General features: G+C 44.3%; 1 protein-coding gene across 10 annotated transcripts in view; it reads right to left on the reverse strand.

Moving 5' to 3' along the window:
• Positions 1-13,364, reverse strand: part of Cadps (calcium-dependent secretion activator 1) — a 618,572-nt gene that overhangs the window by 344,402 nt on the left and 260,806 nt on the right. For all 10 annotated transcript variants that reach the window (XM_075704042.1, XM_075704047.1, XM_075704043.1 and 7 more), the window contains one exon: positions 3,087-3,119. In XM_075704042.1, coding sequence (XP_075560157.1) covers positions 3,087-3,119 — 33 coding nt within the window. The remainder of the gene's footprint in view (positions 1-3,086; positions 3,120-13,364) is intronic.

The following is a 13,364-nucleotide window of genomic DNA, read 5'->3' on the forward strand; positions in this document are numbered from 1 at the left end:
GACATCCCATATTCGTAAAATTTGTAGCCCATGGATGTCCTGTGGCCATTCTAAAAGAGCAAATAGCCTGTTGTAGGCATCCACGGGACCTTAACCGGACGGCCCCTTTTAGTCACACCTTAACTGCTAGAGATATCCACAGTAAATCCAGCAGATATGTGCGGATGACTGGTGGACATTTGAATGTCCTTTAATTGTTGTCCTCTGGATATTTGTGGACATTCATAGTCCAATGGGAACCAGCGCTGTTTTGCCAGGTGTCTGTCACCGAACTTATAGTACACCCCATCAATGGCCTTTTCTTTTCAGTGCCTGTATAACACGCACTAAAAATTTATAAAAAGTTAGCAGTAAAATTTTGACTTGAGGTGTGGCTTCGCGCCAGTGCAAATTTTGCATCACATCAGTGCACCCTACGCTGCTGTGAAACCACCTTTTGGATGGTTTCACAGCAGCGGAAGGGAACAGAACCGCTGGCAGAAATGAAGACTAATCCAACAAACATCTGGACAAACATTTCAACACTCAACAAACATATAGATTTTTGCGAATTATACGGACATACTTTTTTTATTTACAGGGTGTTTTAATTGGGAGTGTGAATAATACATAAAAAATATATGTATAATAATTTGTTTGAAATATAGTATTTCATAAACTATGAATACTGAAATATCGAGTAGCATAATATTCAATCAAATTCTTAGAAAATATCCAATATTCATACAAGCCTAGTTCGAACATATAATCTCCAGACATACTGCATAAACAGACTGCATAAATTTTAATGCATTGGTAGCCAACCAAGTTAAACTCGATGCATACTTGCATAAAATTAATGAACGATGCGTGTAAGAAATGGCAAATGCCTAAATTTGCTGAAGACAGTCTGCATGACAGTAACACATACATGCAAGCCTTTATATTTACCTAAACATTGTCCCGTGTTCCCTTAGCTCGGGTAGCAGAATACAAGTACTTCGGTGCAACTGACTTCAAAAATTTCTGTATCACAAGTTTTTCAGTGAGTTCAAGTATGGATGTCGTGATGGCCTGTTGGCGGAGACAGAATTTGTGGAAACTACACACTTTCTCAGTGAATTGCTTGATAGAAGAGGACAGATTGATATCAGTTATCCAGATTTTAAAACAGCACTTGATATTGTTAGTCACCAGAAACTATTAATGAAATTAGAAATAGTATTGGGAAACTGCAATGTTGTTCACTGGATTGAGGCCTTTCTAACTAACTGGTACCATTCAAGAAAGTCACTCTGCCATAGGTTAGAGAAAAGACTGTGGCGGGGAAAGCATATGTCGCCTTGAAGAAGACAAGTCCACTTGTCGAAACGTTGGCTCCTGCATTCACCTTGTTCACGTTTTGCTCATCTGCCATAGGTTGTGTTACGTCTGGGGTGCTACAGGGTTCAGTGCTCGGAAACCCTCACTGTTCCTAATGTTTTAGCTGACTCATCAGTTCAAGCCAGACTGTTTGCAGACCAGCATAAATTTTAGTCAAATAACACTGGTAGCCAACCAAGTTAAGCTCAATGTGTACTTGCATAAAATATTAAACAATGCACATAAGAAATGGCAAATGTCTAAATTTCCTGAAGACAGTATGCATGACAGTGCTCCCTTAGCTCGGGTAGCAGAATATGAGTACTTTGGTGCAACTGACTTAAAACCTGAGCTGGACAAAGCACACAGATAATGTTGTTGGTAAGGTGAATAAAAGCTTGGAATCTATTGGGTGCATGCTCAAACTTGCACCTCATTCTAAACAAGGTGCAACCTAAAGAAGGTAGCAAAAAGACATGACGTGCCCATCTTGTTCTCTGTGTCGTGCAAGACGCATGGTTGCACTAAGAAGTACACCAGGTTGTATGGAAAATGCCCCACTGGAGTCATCTATGAGATTCTGTTATCTTGTGGCTGTGGTAAGATCTATGTCAGCCAGACCGATTGCTGTGTCAACGAATGTGAGCTGTCTTTAATAAAAGGTAAAGACAAAGCGCATTCACACTTCAGTGCCCGACTGCAGTGTGTGAGCCACGACAAGATAAGGATTCTGGGTAGATACAGTGGCACGGGAATAATTATTAGAGGCTTTTTAGGTTAATAATTAGGCGACATGCATCCGTTGCCCTCTTTCCTTCAGAGAGATGTTTTATTGAGAGCCAGGTGCAGTGATGCGAGTTTTTTTAGATAGCTGCACAGTGTGCATACACTTCTACACATACTGGATGTCTTTGTAAGCAGAATAAACAACTGAAAGCTCACCTTGTTGCCTCACCCTTTCCGTTTTCATTTTGCACTTAAATCTTGTGGTCTGAAATGGTTCAGTATGAACCAACTAGCCCAGCAACTACTCAGCTTCACTTCATGTAGGAAATAAGGAGAAAATGTGAGGGGGCTTCATATTTTGTAGTGGCTTCAGGAATGTGTCAAATCCTTCTTATTCCTAGGGGTGGGCATCACAACCCGGACAGAAGACAAAAGGAAGTGCACGATACGACCGCAATGCGAGTGATTCTGCGCTCGTGTTGTGCTCTTCCTTTTGTCTTTCGTCTGGGCTGCGCTTCCCAGCCCTAGGAATATGTTCAGTCACCAACTTGCCCAGCTTGCTGGGTTAAATCCTTATTAAATGGATGCCACAAGAAATTATTAGGAAGCGATGCTAGCTTTTTAGAGCTCCCTGAAGGGCCCCAACACCATGATGCCGAGGGCCAGAAATGACAACAAAACTTTGTGTGTGTTCTAGAATGTACAACACTATTTGCATTGCATTCACAATCTGATTATGCAAGGTTTGGCAACAAAAACAGCAGTCTGAATCTGCGACAACATTCGAGAAAGTTCTTGTACACGAATGCACATCTTACGCTGAGCAACAATTTCTTAAGATTTCCTAGCCGGTGATAAACAGTCAATGAAAAAACACAAGCAAGCACATGTGTCAATACCACTATTCCTGCTAAGAAGCCCAAGGACATCCCCATTCAAGTGCTTGCATAGCTAGCCTTGGTTATGCGAGAAGGGCATGCTGACACTCGGTCATAAAGGAGAGCAAAAGAGATGCACACCTTGCAGTTGGGTAGCTCCTGCCTGGTAGTGTCCTGGGATGCAAAGAAAAATGCAAGAGTTAGCCAGATGGGCTACCATTTATGGCCCCTTTACAAGAAAAGCATCTGCATAGGATTGTGTGAGGAGGTATATGTGAAAAAAAAAAAACATTGATTCAATAAATATTGAAAACCATTTGACAAATCCACTAATTTCATTTAGGTCACCTTTCAAGTGATTAAACATTGCTTTTTTTTCTCCTCACAGTTGAAACCAGCAGTAATGTAAACAAAGAACAAACTGCCAGAATGAAGGAACTGAAAGCTATGTTTTTCACTAACATTTTACAATAACTTGTTGTAGTGGGCCAGTTGGCTCTGTGACACAATGAAGTGAAACAATCTTCCTAAAACACATAAGCTTCCCATAGAACAAATATTTACAGCAGAAATCCCAGGTCAGCCTATAGTGTCTAACAACACACCTACTGAGTCACTATCTAAATTTTTAAATCACCAGTTGTCAAAGATCCCCACCACTCTCCCATCTTTTGTTCAAGACATGCCCCACTTCCTTTGAATTCTCGACGGCATTAATCTCAACCAAATCCTTTCTGACCACGCTATTCTAGTCACTTTATATGTTTCTGCCTTTATACTAGCATACCCATCAGTGAAGGAATTGAAGCCATATCGAAGTCCCTCGCAGTCAATCCCAAAGCGCGCACTCCTGAAGTTCACCTGTCACTCTTTAGGTTAGTTCTCACACACAACTATTTTGAATTTGATTCTATTCACTACCTGAAAACTTTCCAACACTAGTATGGGAGCACCATTCGGGCCCACATATGCCAACATTTTCATGGGACAGCTTGAAGCAAACCTGATAAAATACTACCCAATGTTGACATCGATTCTGGACACCGACAGCTACAGCAGAATTGAAAAGCTGCTCAGGGTCACTGCATGGAAATTCAGATTCGTCAAACACTGCCGATTTAAAAACAGAGCACACACTCGTTTTTTAGTAGCCGAAGAGATTACTGAAGCAGAAAAATATTGGATCAGACATGTACAGAAGCAAGCCTTCAGCGAAGATATAAGTTCGATAGCAACAGGTACATCAGCAAAGGCAACCTCTCGCATTAAAGACCTCAACCCGTTGTTGGATGTCGACAGCATCCTCCAGGTCGACGGGCACCTGTTGCACATTGACGCATCTGAGGAGGTAAAACACCCAGTCATCCTCCCGCACGATCATCACTTTTATACGTTACTGACAATGCGAGCATACTGCGGAATACTACAGGTAAGCGTGAGAGACACCCTGTTACAGTTGCGAGAGCACTATTGGATCTGCCGGGCAAGAACAATAGTGAAGAAAGTCATACACGGCTGCTATACGTGCAGATGTTGCAGAATTGGCCCTGGCGACGCTCCAACTGCCCCTATAGCACGACATTCGAAGTCACTGGAGTTCACTTCGCACGACCACTATTTTTGTGACTCAAGCGGGAGAAACAAAATGTTACACAGCGCTCTTCGCATGTGCCACATCCTGAGCAGCGCACCTGGAACTGGTTTCGAGCATGACCTCAGAAGCATTCCTCATGTCTTTACGATGCTTCACAGTGCGAATGGGTCTACCTCACGTGATTTATTCAAACAATGCAAGAACATTTAAGAAGACGTTAAAAGACTTAGAGAAGCTTTTTAAGTTGCTTTCCCAAGAGGATGTAACAGCATACTTGAGCCAGAAGAGTATCACTTGGAAGTTTATTCTACCCGGCGCACCATGATGGGAGGCTGGTGGGAGTGTCTAGTCAGGACGATCAAGCTTCCACTGAGAAAGGTTCTCGGCAAAGCTCAACTTAACTTTGAAGAGCTGATGACTGTGCTTACAGAAGTCGAAGCGGTCATGAACTCGAGGCCTCTCACCTACGTTGAGTCGGACAGCGAAGAACCTGGCGCATTAACACCAGCAGACCTCATCATAGGACGGAGACTAATCACGCTACCACAGGGCAGCAACGACGTGTCAGTGGACGTTACGCGCACGGAAGCTGTCTGACAACACGCCTACAGGAAACGCCTGAGAACTTCTGGAAGAGGGGGATGAAAGAATATCTGCTGCAACTTCAATCAACGTACTTTTCCCATGAGACACCAACCAACGAAATAAAGACAGGAGATATTGTCATAGTCCACGCCGAGAAATTGCCTCGACAAACGTGGAAACTCGCAAGGGTTATTGAAGTCTACAAAGGTGTTGATGGCCATGTCTGCTCTTGCAAGATTCAACAGCAAGGAGTTATTACCACCAGACCAATACAAAAACTTTATTCACTCGAGCTGAACGAGTGATCTGGCGGCCGGGAGTGTGTTGAATTAATCTCAGCACAGTCTTAGATCAAAGAAGAAGAAGCGCCTCCTTCCTGGAGGGAGCCCGTAATCACGAGCACGTGCAGCCGGGGGCTACCTGAACGGGAAAGAATAAAAAGAATGCCTGATGTTTTGAACCTCGCTTCTTGTCAGTAAACCATACACCATTTTAATCAAGGGTTTGCAGTCATGAAAGCCAAAATGTCTCCTTTAGCCTCTTCACTGATGGTCCCCTTTCTGTGCCGCATCTATTTGAAGCTACCCATTTCATTCAGCGTCAAGTAACTCCTCATAATTGTGTTCGCGCTAGGTCTTCCCCCACATTGCCAATTTCGGTATACCTTGGCAGCTTCCCTCTCGTCACCCCATGCCACTCATAAGGCTAAGACCATGTTCGCCTTCTGCTCGTTTGAATAAGGCATGCCTTAGGCGCTGCAAACAAACATTTCGAAACGGTTGCGCGGCATGACAGTAATAGACAGTCGAGCCCACATGCATCTAGCCGCTGGCACAGCTTTGAAGAAAAGTGGCATTGTAACAAATTATGCTCTCTCTCACACTGGTTCCAGATGTATGATGCATATTTTGTGTGTATTTTTCTATTCCGCATCGACTTGAACGCTGGAAAAAAATTGATCTTCTCGTCATATCGGAATAAACGGCTGATGACGGCGCGTTGTTATGCGACAGGCACGAGCCGCTGCTGACAAAGCGCTTCTTTAGAGCGCCGTTGCCAGCCGCTGCTGGTAATGTCAGAGCCGAGCAAAGGTTGAAGCCCTTTTTCGTAAGTGAAGGGAAGGCGCGGCGCTGCCGATGTTTTTACAAATCACTCATGACAGCGCTGTAATCGCGGCGCATTCAGGTGCACAGAGCGCGCTGTCACGTGCCATTTCTTAAACTCTGCGGGCTTTAGTTTTTCCCCAAATAAAAACAGCCACGCTAAGTCTATTTCATTGGAAGTACCTGGGTTAGGCAATATTTGCGAAGCTCCACAACTTTCCTATTGACGCCTGAACGCCTCAAGCTATATTTAAAAAGTTAATTCATCTCGGCTAATTACTTAAGAAAGTACGAGCAAAAACATGATACTGAAAGTTTAGATAAACGCTAACAACATCCACACAATTTGTGTTCTGAAGAACGTATGGTTTTTTTCAAAATCTTGGTCCACGTTAGCTGGGGCACCCTGTATAGACACACACGCACACACACGTGTGGGGGGGGGGGAAAGCTGGCGGGGCCCCAGCACCCTCTGGAAAAATGAAAACATTCTGCCTATGGAAAACAGTGTTAAAAATGGCAGTTCACCTGGCTAAATCTGCAATTAGTGCCGGCTGAAAAGAGTCACGGGTACACCAAAGCAAGTAAAACCATAAAAAAATTTTACTGCCCAGATTTTCTGCAAGAAAAACTTGGCATCCACCAGCATCCACACAACGAACGCGCGCTCACTAGCATAACGAATGCTAGCACTTGACAATGACAGGAAAATTGAGGGCGTCATGTTGTATAGCATTTCATGTTGTAGGCCTCAAATAAGTATACGTAGCAAAAAGGTGTCAATATAAACTTGCAGTTGAAATACAGCACCATTATAAGAGCGCGCACATGCAATCAGTCTCAGTGCCCGCTTTGAAATTACGTTGAATATGCCACAAAGCACATCTCTGCTCTAGTACAGTTCACTTGCGGAGCCCTCGCACAATTTTTCTACACGTGGTGCCTCAGCGGGAGAGTGTCATTCGGCTCACTCGACCATTCTCTAGTACACTCTAGATTAGGTTATGTGCAGACCCGGGAAGTAGACCAGATGCTTCTGATGAGAACAGACGTGCTCACAGGGCTTTTGCCGCACAATCATGTATACGTATTAAATAAATAGTACAAGAATTTAACATGGCCATATAATTATCCTCCACATAACTGGTAATCCGGAGTTTTGAAAAGCAAGCGCTACAGCTTTCAAATGTCCTGGACAGCTAGCCAGCTCATTGCAAAAACAACAACGATAAGCGGAATGGCAACCACTGATGCTACTCCGATGGAGAGACCCCACGAACTACAGGAACATCCTGCCGTCTCGGCCGTCGCTCTAAAGCTCCAGTGTTTCTGGCCTGCAGACCCTGTTCTTTGGTTTGCGCAAGTGGAAGCCCAATTTCCAACCAGGAGAATCGTGTTTTTTTTTCATCATTTTCATCATCAATTTCATCACATTATTGCAGCTCTAATACCAAGCGAAGCAGCTGAGGTATGCGACATTTTCCTCACCCCTCCAACCAAGCAGCCGTACAACACGCTGAAACACAAGCTCAACCAGAGCACCGTCTGCTCCAAGCAAAAGTGCCTGCAACAGCTCCTAATGGTACAAGACTACGGTGACCGCAAACCATCGCAGTTACTATGCAGCACATGTCAGCTTTTGGGGGAGAAGGCGTCGAAGATGGACGACTCCCTCCTCTGCCAACTGTTTCTGCAGCGCGTCCCTGCAAATGTGTTTATGGTTCTGGCCGCAGCGGGGGACTTGCCCCCTGATGACTGCGCTGCTCCTTGCAGACAGGGTGCTGGAGGTTGCGGCATTGGAGATTTCTGTTTTTGACAGCACACAGGGTGTCTAGCAAGTTGACATTTCCAAATTCCCTGAGTTTTCCAGGTTTTCCTTGAGTGCCTTTGCAAAATTCCCTGAGTTTTCCAGGTTTTCCCCGAGTGCCTTTGCAAAATTCCCTGATTGATGCAGAACTATGTTTTATGTCAAGACAGGCTGAAACTATATCGCCCAATGCTGCCACTCTCTAGTAAGCATATGAAAAAAATTTTAACAAACAACCTAATCCAATTTGTATACTAAGGAGTAGTGTTTATGTTATTCAAAAAAGGGAATAGAAGGGAGGGGCTAGTAAAATGCACAGCAAATAATGTCTTTGAAAGAAATTGCAAATCGAGTCGGACATTCTCAAATACAAATAAAGAAGAGATGCATACAAAAGCAAATATTTTCAAATGTTAGCTGTTCTATCAACTGATAGCAAGCTAAGTGGTATGAGGCCCGAACTTTGTCACAATTGAGATAGAAAGTTTATTTAACATAATGAATGTATACAATTGCAAAGTACACACTTTTGGGACCCAACAAATTTGATAAAGGGTCCCTACCGATTGTTATTGGGAAAAAAACACTTCTATGGCAGCTGTTTTTTTATACTGCAATATCACATAAAACTGAAATAGCTGAATAAGTAAAACAAGAAAATACAGTAGTATTTCTCTTTCAACAACTCATAAGTCAACTTCAACTGTCCTGACATACTCTCAGCCCGTGCACGACACCTCAAGGTTGTGTTTCACGGCGTTAATGAGTTTATTTTGGTTTGGATGAGAGACACCTGCATCTCGGCATCAGCTCAAGGTCCTTCAAAACAGCGGCAGCAGGTTTCCTTTCCAGTTCATTCCTCAATGCGTAGGTCCTTTCTGTTCTTGTCCTCCTTCCTCCACTCGTTTGCCCACGGACCATTTGAAGCAACTTCTTGGTCAGTTGCACAGTTCACATCCGACTTGTTTAACTCCCTAGGGGCCGCGAAAACGTCCATAAAATCGGCCAGTTGGAAGAAATAAATGCATGTCATTTACTGCCCTTAAGGGCTCAAACCGCCACAGGCACATTCGAAAATGCTCTGAAGGCCTGTCGGTACACGCGTTCGGAATATCGGTGCTCGTACTGTGACAGGAAATACCAGGTGAACGCGTGTATAATTAAAGAATACATACTGCGTCCCGTGGCAATAGCCCCTTCCTACACTTGTTAAGCTTCACTGCAATACGTTTGCGTACGCTTCACCAAGTAACATTTCTGTACAGAGGCGAAGCCGACTTTCGGGAACTGGCATTATGCAACGCGCAGTGCTTTTTAAGCATCTAAGCCAATCGCAAGGACCACAAAGGCCGAGTCCGTGCCATTGCTAACAGCAGCGAATTCTTTCAATAAAAAACACGGCACCCAACGGCAAGAAGCTTCATGGCGAACGTCGAAGCAGCAAGGCCTAGCGTTGCAGCAGTGGTGGCTATGGGGCTCTTGCATTGCCCACGGGGCGCTGCGAAGGATGGATGGATGTTATGAGCGTCCCCTTTGGAACGGGGCGGTGGGTTGCATCACCAAGCTCTTGCTACTATGCTGCCTAATATCCTACCTAGGTTAACTAATGAAAAAAAGAAAAAAAACACTATGAACTACCACGTCCAAATTTTCTGATCTCCTATTGCGAACTGTGCTTTTGTACGTCTCCGTCTTTTGTCCTTTCCCTACTTTTCTTCCACCAATCCTCCAATCGCCTCTTACTAATGTCTATTGCGGACCTGTTTGCTTAATTACCACTGCTCCCGCTGAACCCAAGGGCTTCAAGGAGGCCAGTGGTGCCTAAATTGACCGGTGCGTAGACGTCTTCACATTCTAATAAAATAAGCTCCGTCGTTTCCCTAGCTTTACCGCAGCAAGCATATGCTTCTTCTTCCTTCTTATATCTCACTTTATAGGTGTTCTAAGGCATCCTGATCTCGCTTCGAAAAGTAATGAGCTTCCCTTTGAGTTATGATAAATGGTTTCTTTCCTGATTTCGTTTTTTCCTCTTAAGTAGTTACTCATGGCAGGTTTCTTTTCCATTGCCGCCACCCATGAGATTAGTTCAGCCTCTCCGACTTTCCGCTTGACCTTCTTTGTTGCTGTGTTGCCCACCCCACAGGCCGCACACTTGCTGGTAAGCTTCCTAGTTCTTTTCCTCCACTGTGAATCAATGTTTTGCCTGTACAGATACCTGAACACTCTCCCAGCCCATTTACTTTCTTCCATATTCCTCAGCCGTTCTTCATACTGTATTTTACTGCAAGCTTCCCTCACTTCAAAACTAGTCCAGCCCATATCCCCCTGCACAGCTTCATTTGTCGTCTTCCCGTGAGAGCCCAATGCGAGGCGACCCACTGACCTTTGGTTCCCGTCGAGTCCTGATTGTACCCCTGATTTAAAGTGAACAACCGCATTTCCAAAAGTAAGTCCTGGAACCATTACCCCTTTCCACATACCTCGGAGGACCTCGTATCTATTGCATCCCCATAGTGCTCTGTGCTTCATTATGGCTGCATTTCTCTTCCCCTTGACTGTTATGGTTTTTTCCTGTGTTTCCATATATCCATTGCCTTCGTTTATCCATATACCAAGGTATTTATATTCTGTTACCTGAGGTATTTCTTGGCCCTGTATCTCCACTGTCTGTTCACTGTTTTCATTGAATACCATAACAGCTGATTTTGTAACACTAAATTTCAAACCTAAATTGTTGCCTTCCTGTCCACAGATATTAGCCAGACATTGAAAATAACGTTGCTTGTTAGCGAGCAACATCATGTCGTCCGCATAAACCTGGGAGTTGCTGCTATGGGGAACCAGCGCTGGAGTTTTCACGGCGCCTGCAGCTCCGCCCTGGCGGTCAGAACGTGCACAATGCAACCTCCCCCGCGGACGAAAATTGCGTTGCGTGCCCTTAAAGTCGAAGGAAAACAAAAGGGCGCCGACGATACTGTTGCGTATACAAGTGCCACAACTAAGTCGGGATGAGGGAGGATGTATCCTTCTGCGTCTTTCCATCTAAACCCTACGAACAAGAACGGAAGCGGCGTTGGATCCAAGCAGTCAGGCGAGCGGAGTAAGCTCCCGTCTTGTCGCCTTGTCAAGCGGTGTCGGGCTGGTTTCTAAATCAAATTTCGCGTGTATCCTTGGTTTATTCGATAGTGAAGACGGTCAGCCATGGCAGACAGTACCAAACAGCAGAATCTGCAGTCGGTATTTCGTCGGAAACAAAATGAGCAATAGCATGCACCATCCGGCATATGTACCATTTTTCCTTCGCAATGCCACCGCCAAGCCCCTTCCAACGCCACCGCACCAAGTGAACGATACGAAAGGTAAAAATTATCCATTCATTGCCAAAAATTATGTGGGAGGGAAGCTGCCTTGTAATACGAGTTGTATGCGCATAGTGCCGGCGCGCGCGCGACTAGGCCACCTGTGTGTTTATAAAAATGCGCATGCAGATGAGGACTCGGCGCTGAGATGCATCCGGCAAATTTATGTAATTAGCGCTAAATGTAGCCAGGATTGTTACGGATCAAGCAGCGGAGCACTCAAACCTTTGCTTGCGCGAGTCAGCTGATGCGATAAAGCTTTCTTCTCCATTGACTGCTGTGGCGAAGTAACATCAGAATTTTTTATGTCTAGCCAGAGAAATATGGAATATCTTCAGGCCAACTAATACTTACGAAACCATAGCGCAGCACGACCGGAGCCATAACTGCTAGATTTGCGAGGCAAGCAGCCACGCAAGTATGGCATCGATACACGACGCAACCGTTAAAGAAACACACGTGCTCGTCGCGACGCACTTTGAAAAATATATGAAGCTTAAAAAGCTTCTTTCGTCATTTCTTCACTTGATGGCGCTAGCTTCTTTACAAAAACTCCACTTGAAGCGGCGCGAAAACGGAACATACGAACTATAATACGGCTGCGTATGTGTGTGTGTCGTCTGGTTGTGTGGCTGGAATATGCCGCGTTTCGTCGCCAGGGCGGCGTGCAACGCACTCTTTTCGACACGCCGCCTATCCAGCGCTGGTTCCCCATAGATACATAGCACAAATGGTGCTAAAAAGCACCCTCTATCCTGAACTGAGTAGAACCATAGAGTTTCTAAATAAATACCCTAGAGGGAAATGTGGCGCTAGTGTCCACGGGGGTTCTCATGAGCGTTGCCTCAACCTACATGTGAATGATGGGAAGTACAGGCTTCGGACTGACTTCGGTCTTTAGACTAGTGGCGTTTGCTTGTGGCGCAGTAAACAAAGCTATACTCAAATATTATCGCGTAAAATCTAATTCTATTTCTGCAGTATGTTATATAATGTACAACACACTACATCAACTTTGTATGACTTTGAGATGGAAGCATGGTTTACTATGGTTTGTCACCAGGACATACCAGGGTATGCATACTTGTGCGATTCTGTTCCCGATTTAACGCCAAAGAATAATTATTTATTCATTTTTGCAATAGCAAAACAACCGTGCATGTACTTATATATAGAAATACTCATCAAGTATTTCTGGAAATAAAAATTTATTGTGACAACGTGTTGCGCCCTTGAGCGGAATGCTACAAGTGTCGTCTGCTATGATGCCTGCTCGCTGCAAACGCGAGACTTTTTTTGCAGAGAACAGACACTTGCGAACTCTCTTACTCTTTCGAAAGGCTGCGTCGGCTGTCACGATTGCTGAACGTCTTCAAGTACTTTTAAGCACATCTGATGCAGTGCTAGCTAGGACGCTAGCAGGGTGTCTACCAAGTTTACATTTCCAAATTCCCCGAGTCTTCCAGGTTTTCCCTGAGCACCTTTGCAAAATTCCCTGAATGAGCCAGGACATTGTTTTATGTCAAGACAGGCTGACGCTACGTTGCCCGATGCTGTCACTCTCTAGTAAGCATGCTAGTAAGCCGGCTATATAAATAAAAGTTATTTCTCTCTCTCTTAATCCAGTTTGAATAGTAAGGATTAATATCTATTTTATTTAAAAACAGAAGGTAGGTGTTAGTAAAATGCACCGCGAAAGAAATGGTAAAGCCCATTCCAAATTGAGCCGAACATTTTTAAATACGAATGAAAAGGAGATGCATACATAAGTAAATATTTTTTATATGAGCTATTTCTATCAACTGATAGCAAGCTCATCTGTATGAGGCCCTAAACTTTGTCACAACTAAGGTTCTCTCTCAGCAGCTGGGAAGTCAACTTCAACTGTCCTGACATACTCTCAGCCCGTACACAACACCTCAGTGTTGGGTTTCACTGCTTAAAACAGTTTATTTTGGTTTGGATGAGGGA

The sequence above is a fragment of the Dermacentor variabilis genome, chromosome 9 (genome assembly GCF_050947875.1).
Source record: "Dermacentor variabilis isolate Ectoservices chromosome 9, ASM5094787v1, whole genome shotgun sequence".
NCBI classification, from domain to species: Eukaryota; Metazoa; Arthropoda; class Arachnida; order Ixodida; family Ixodidae; genus Dermacentor; species Dermacentor variabilis.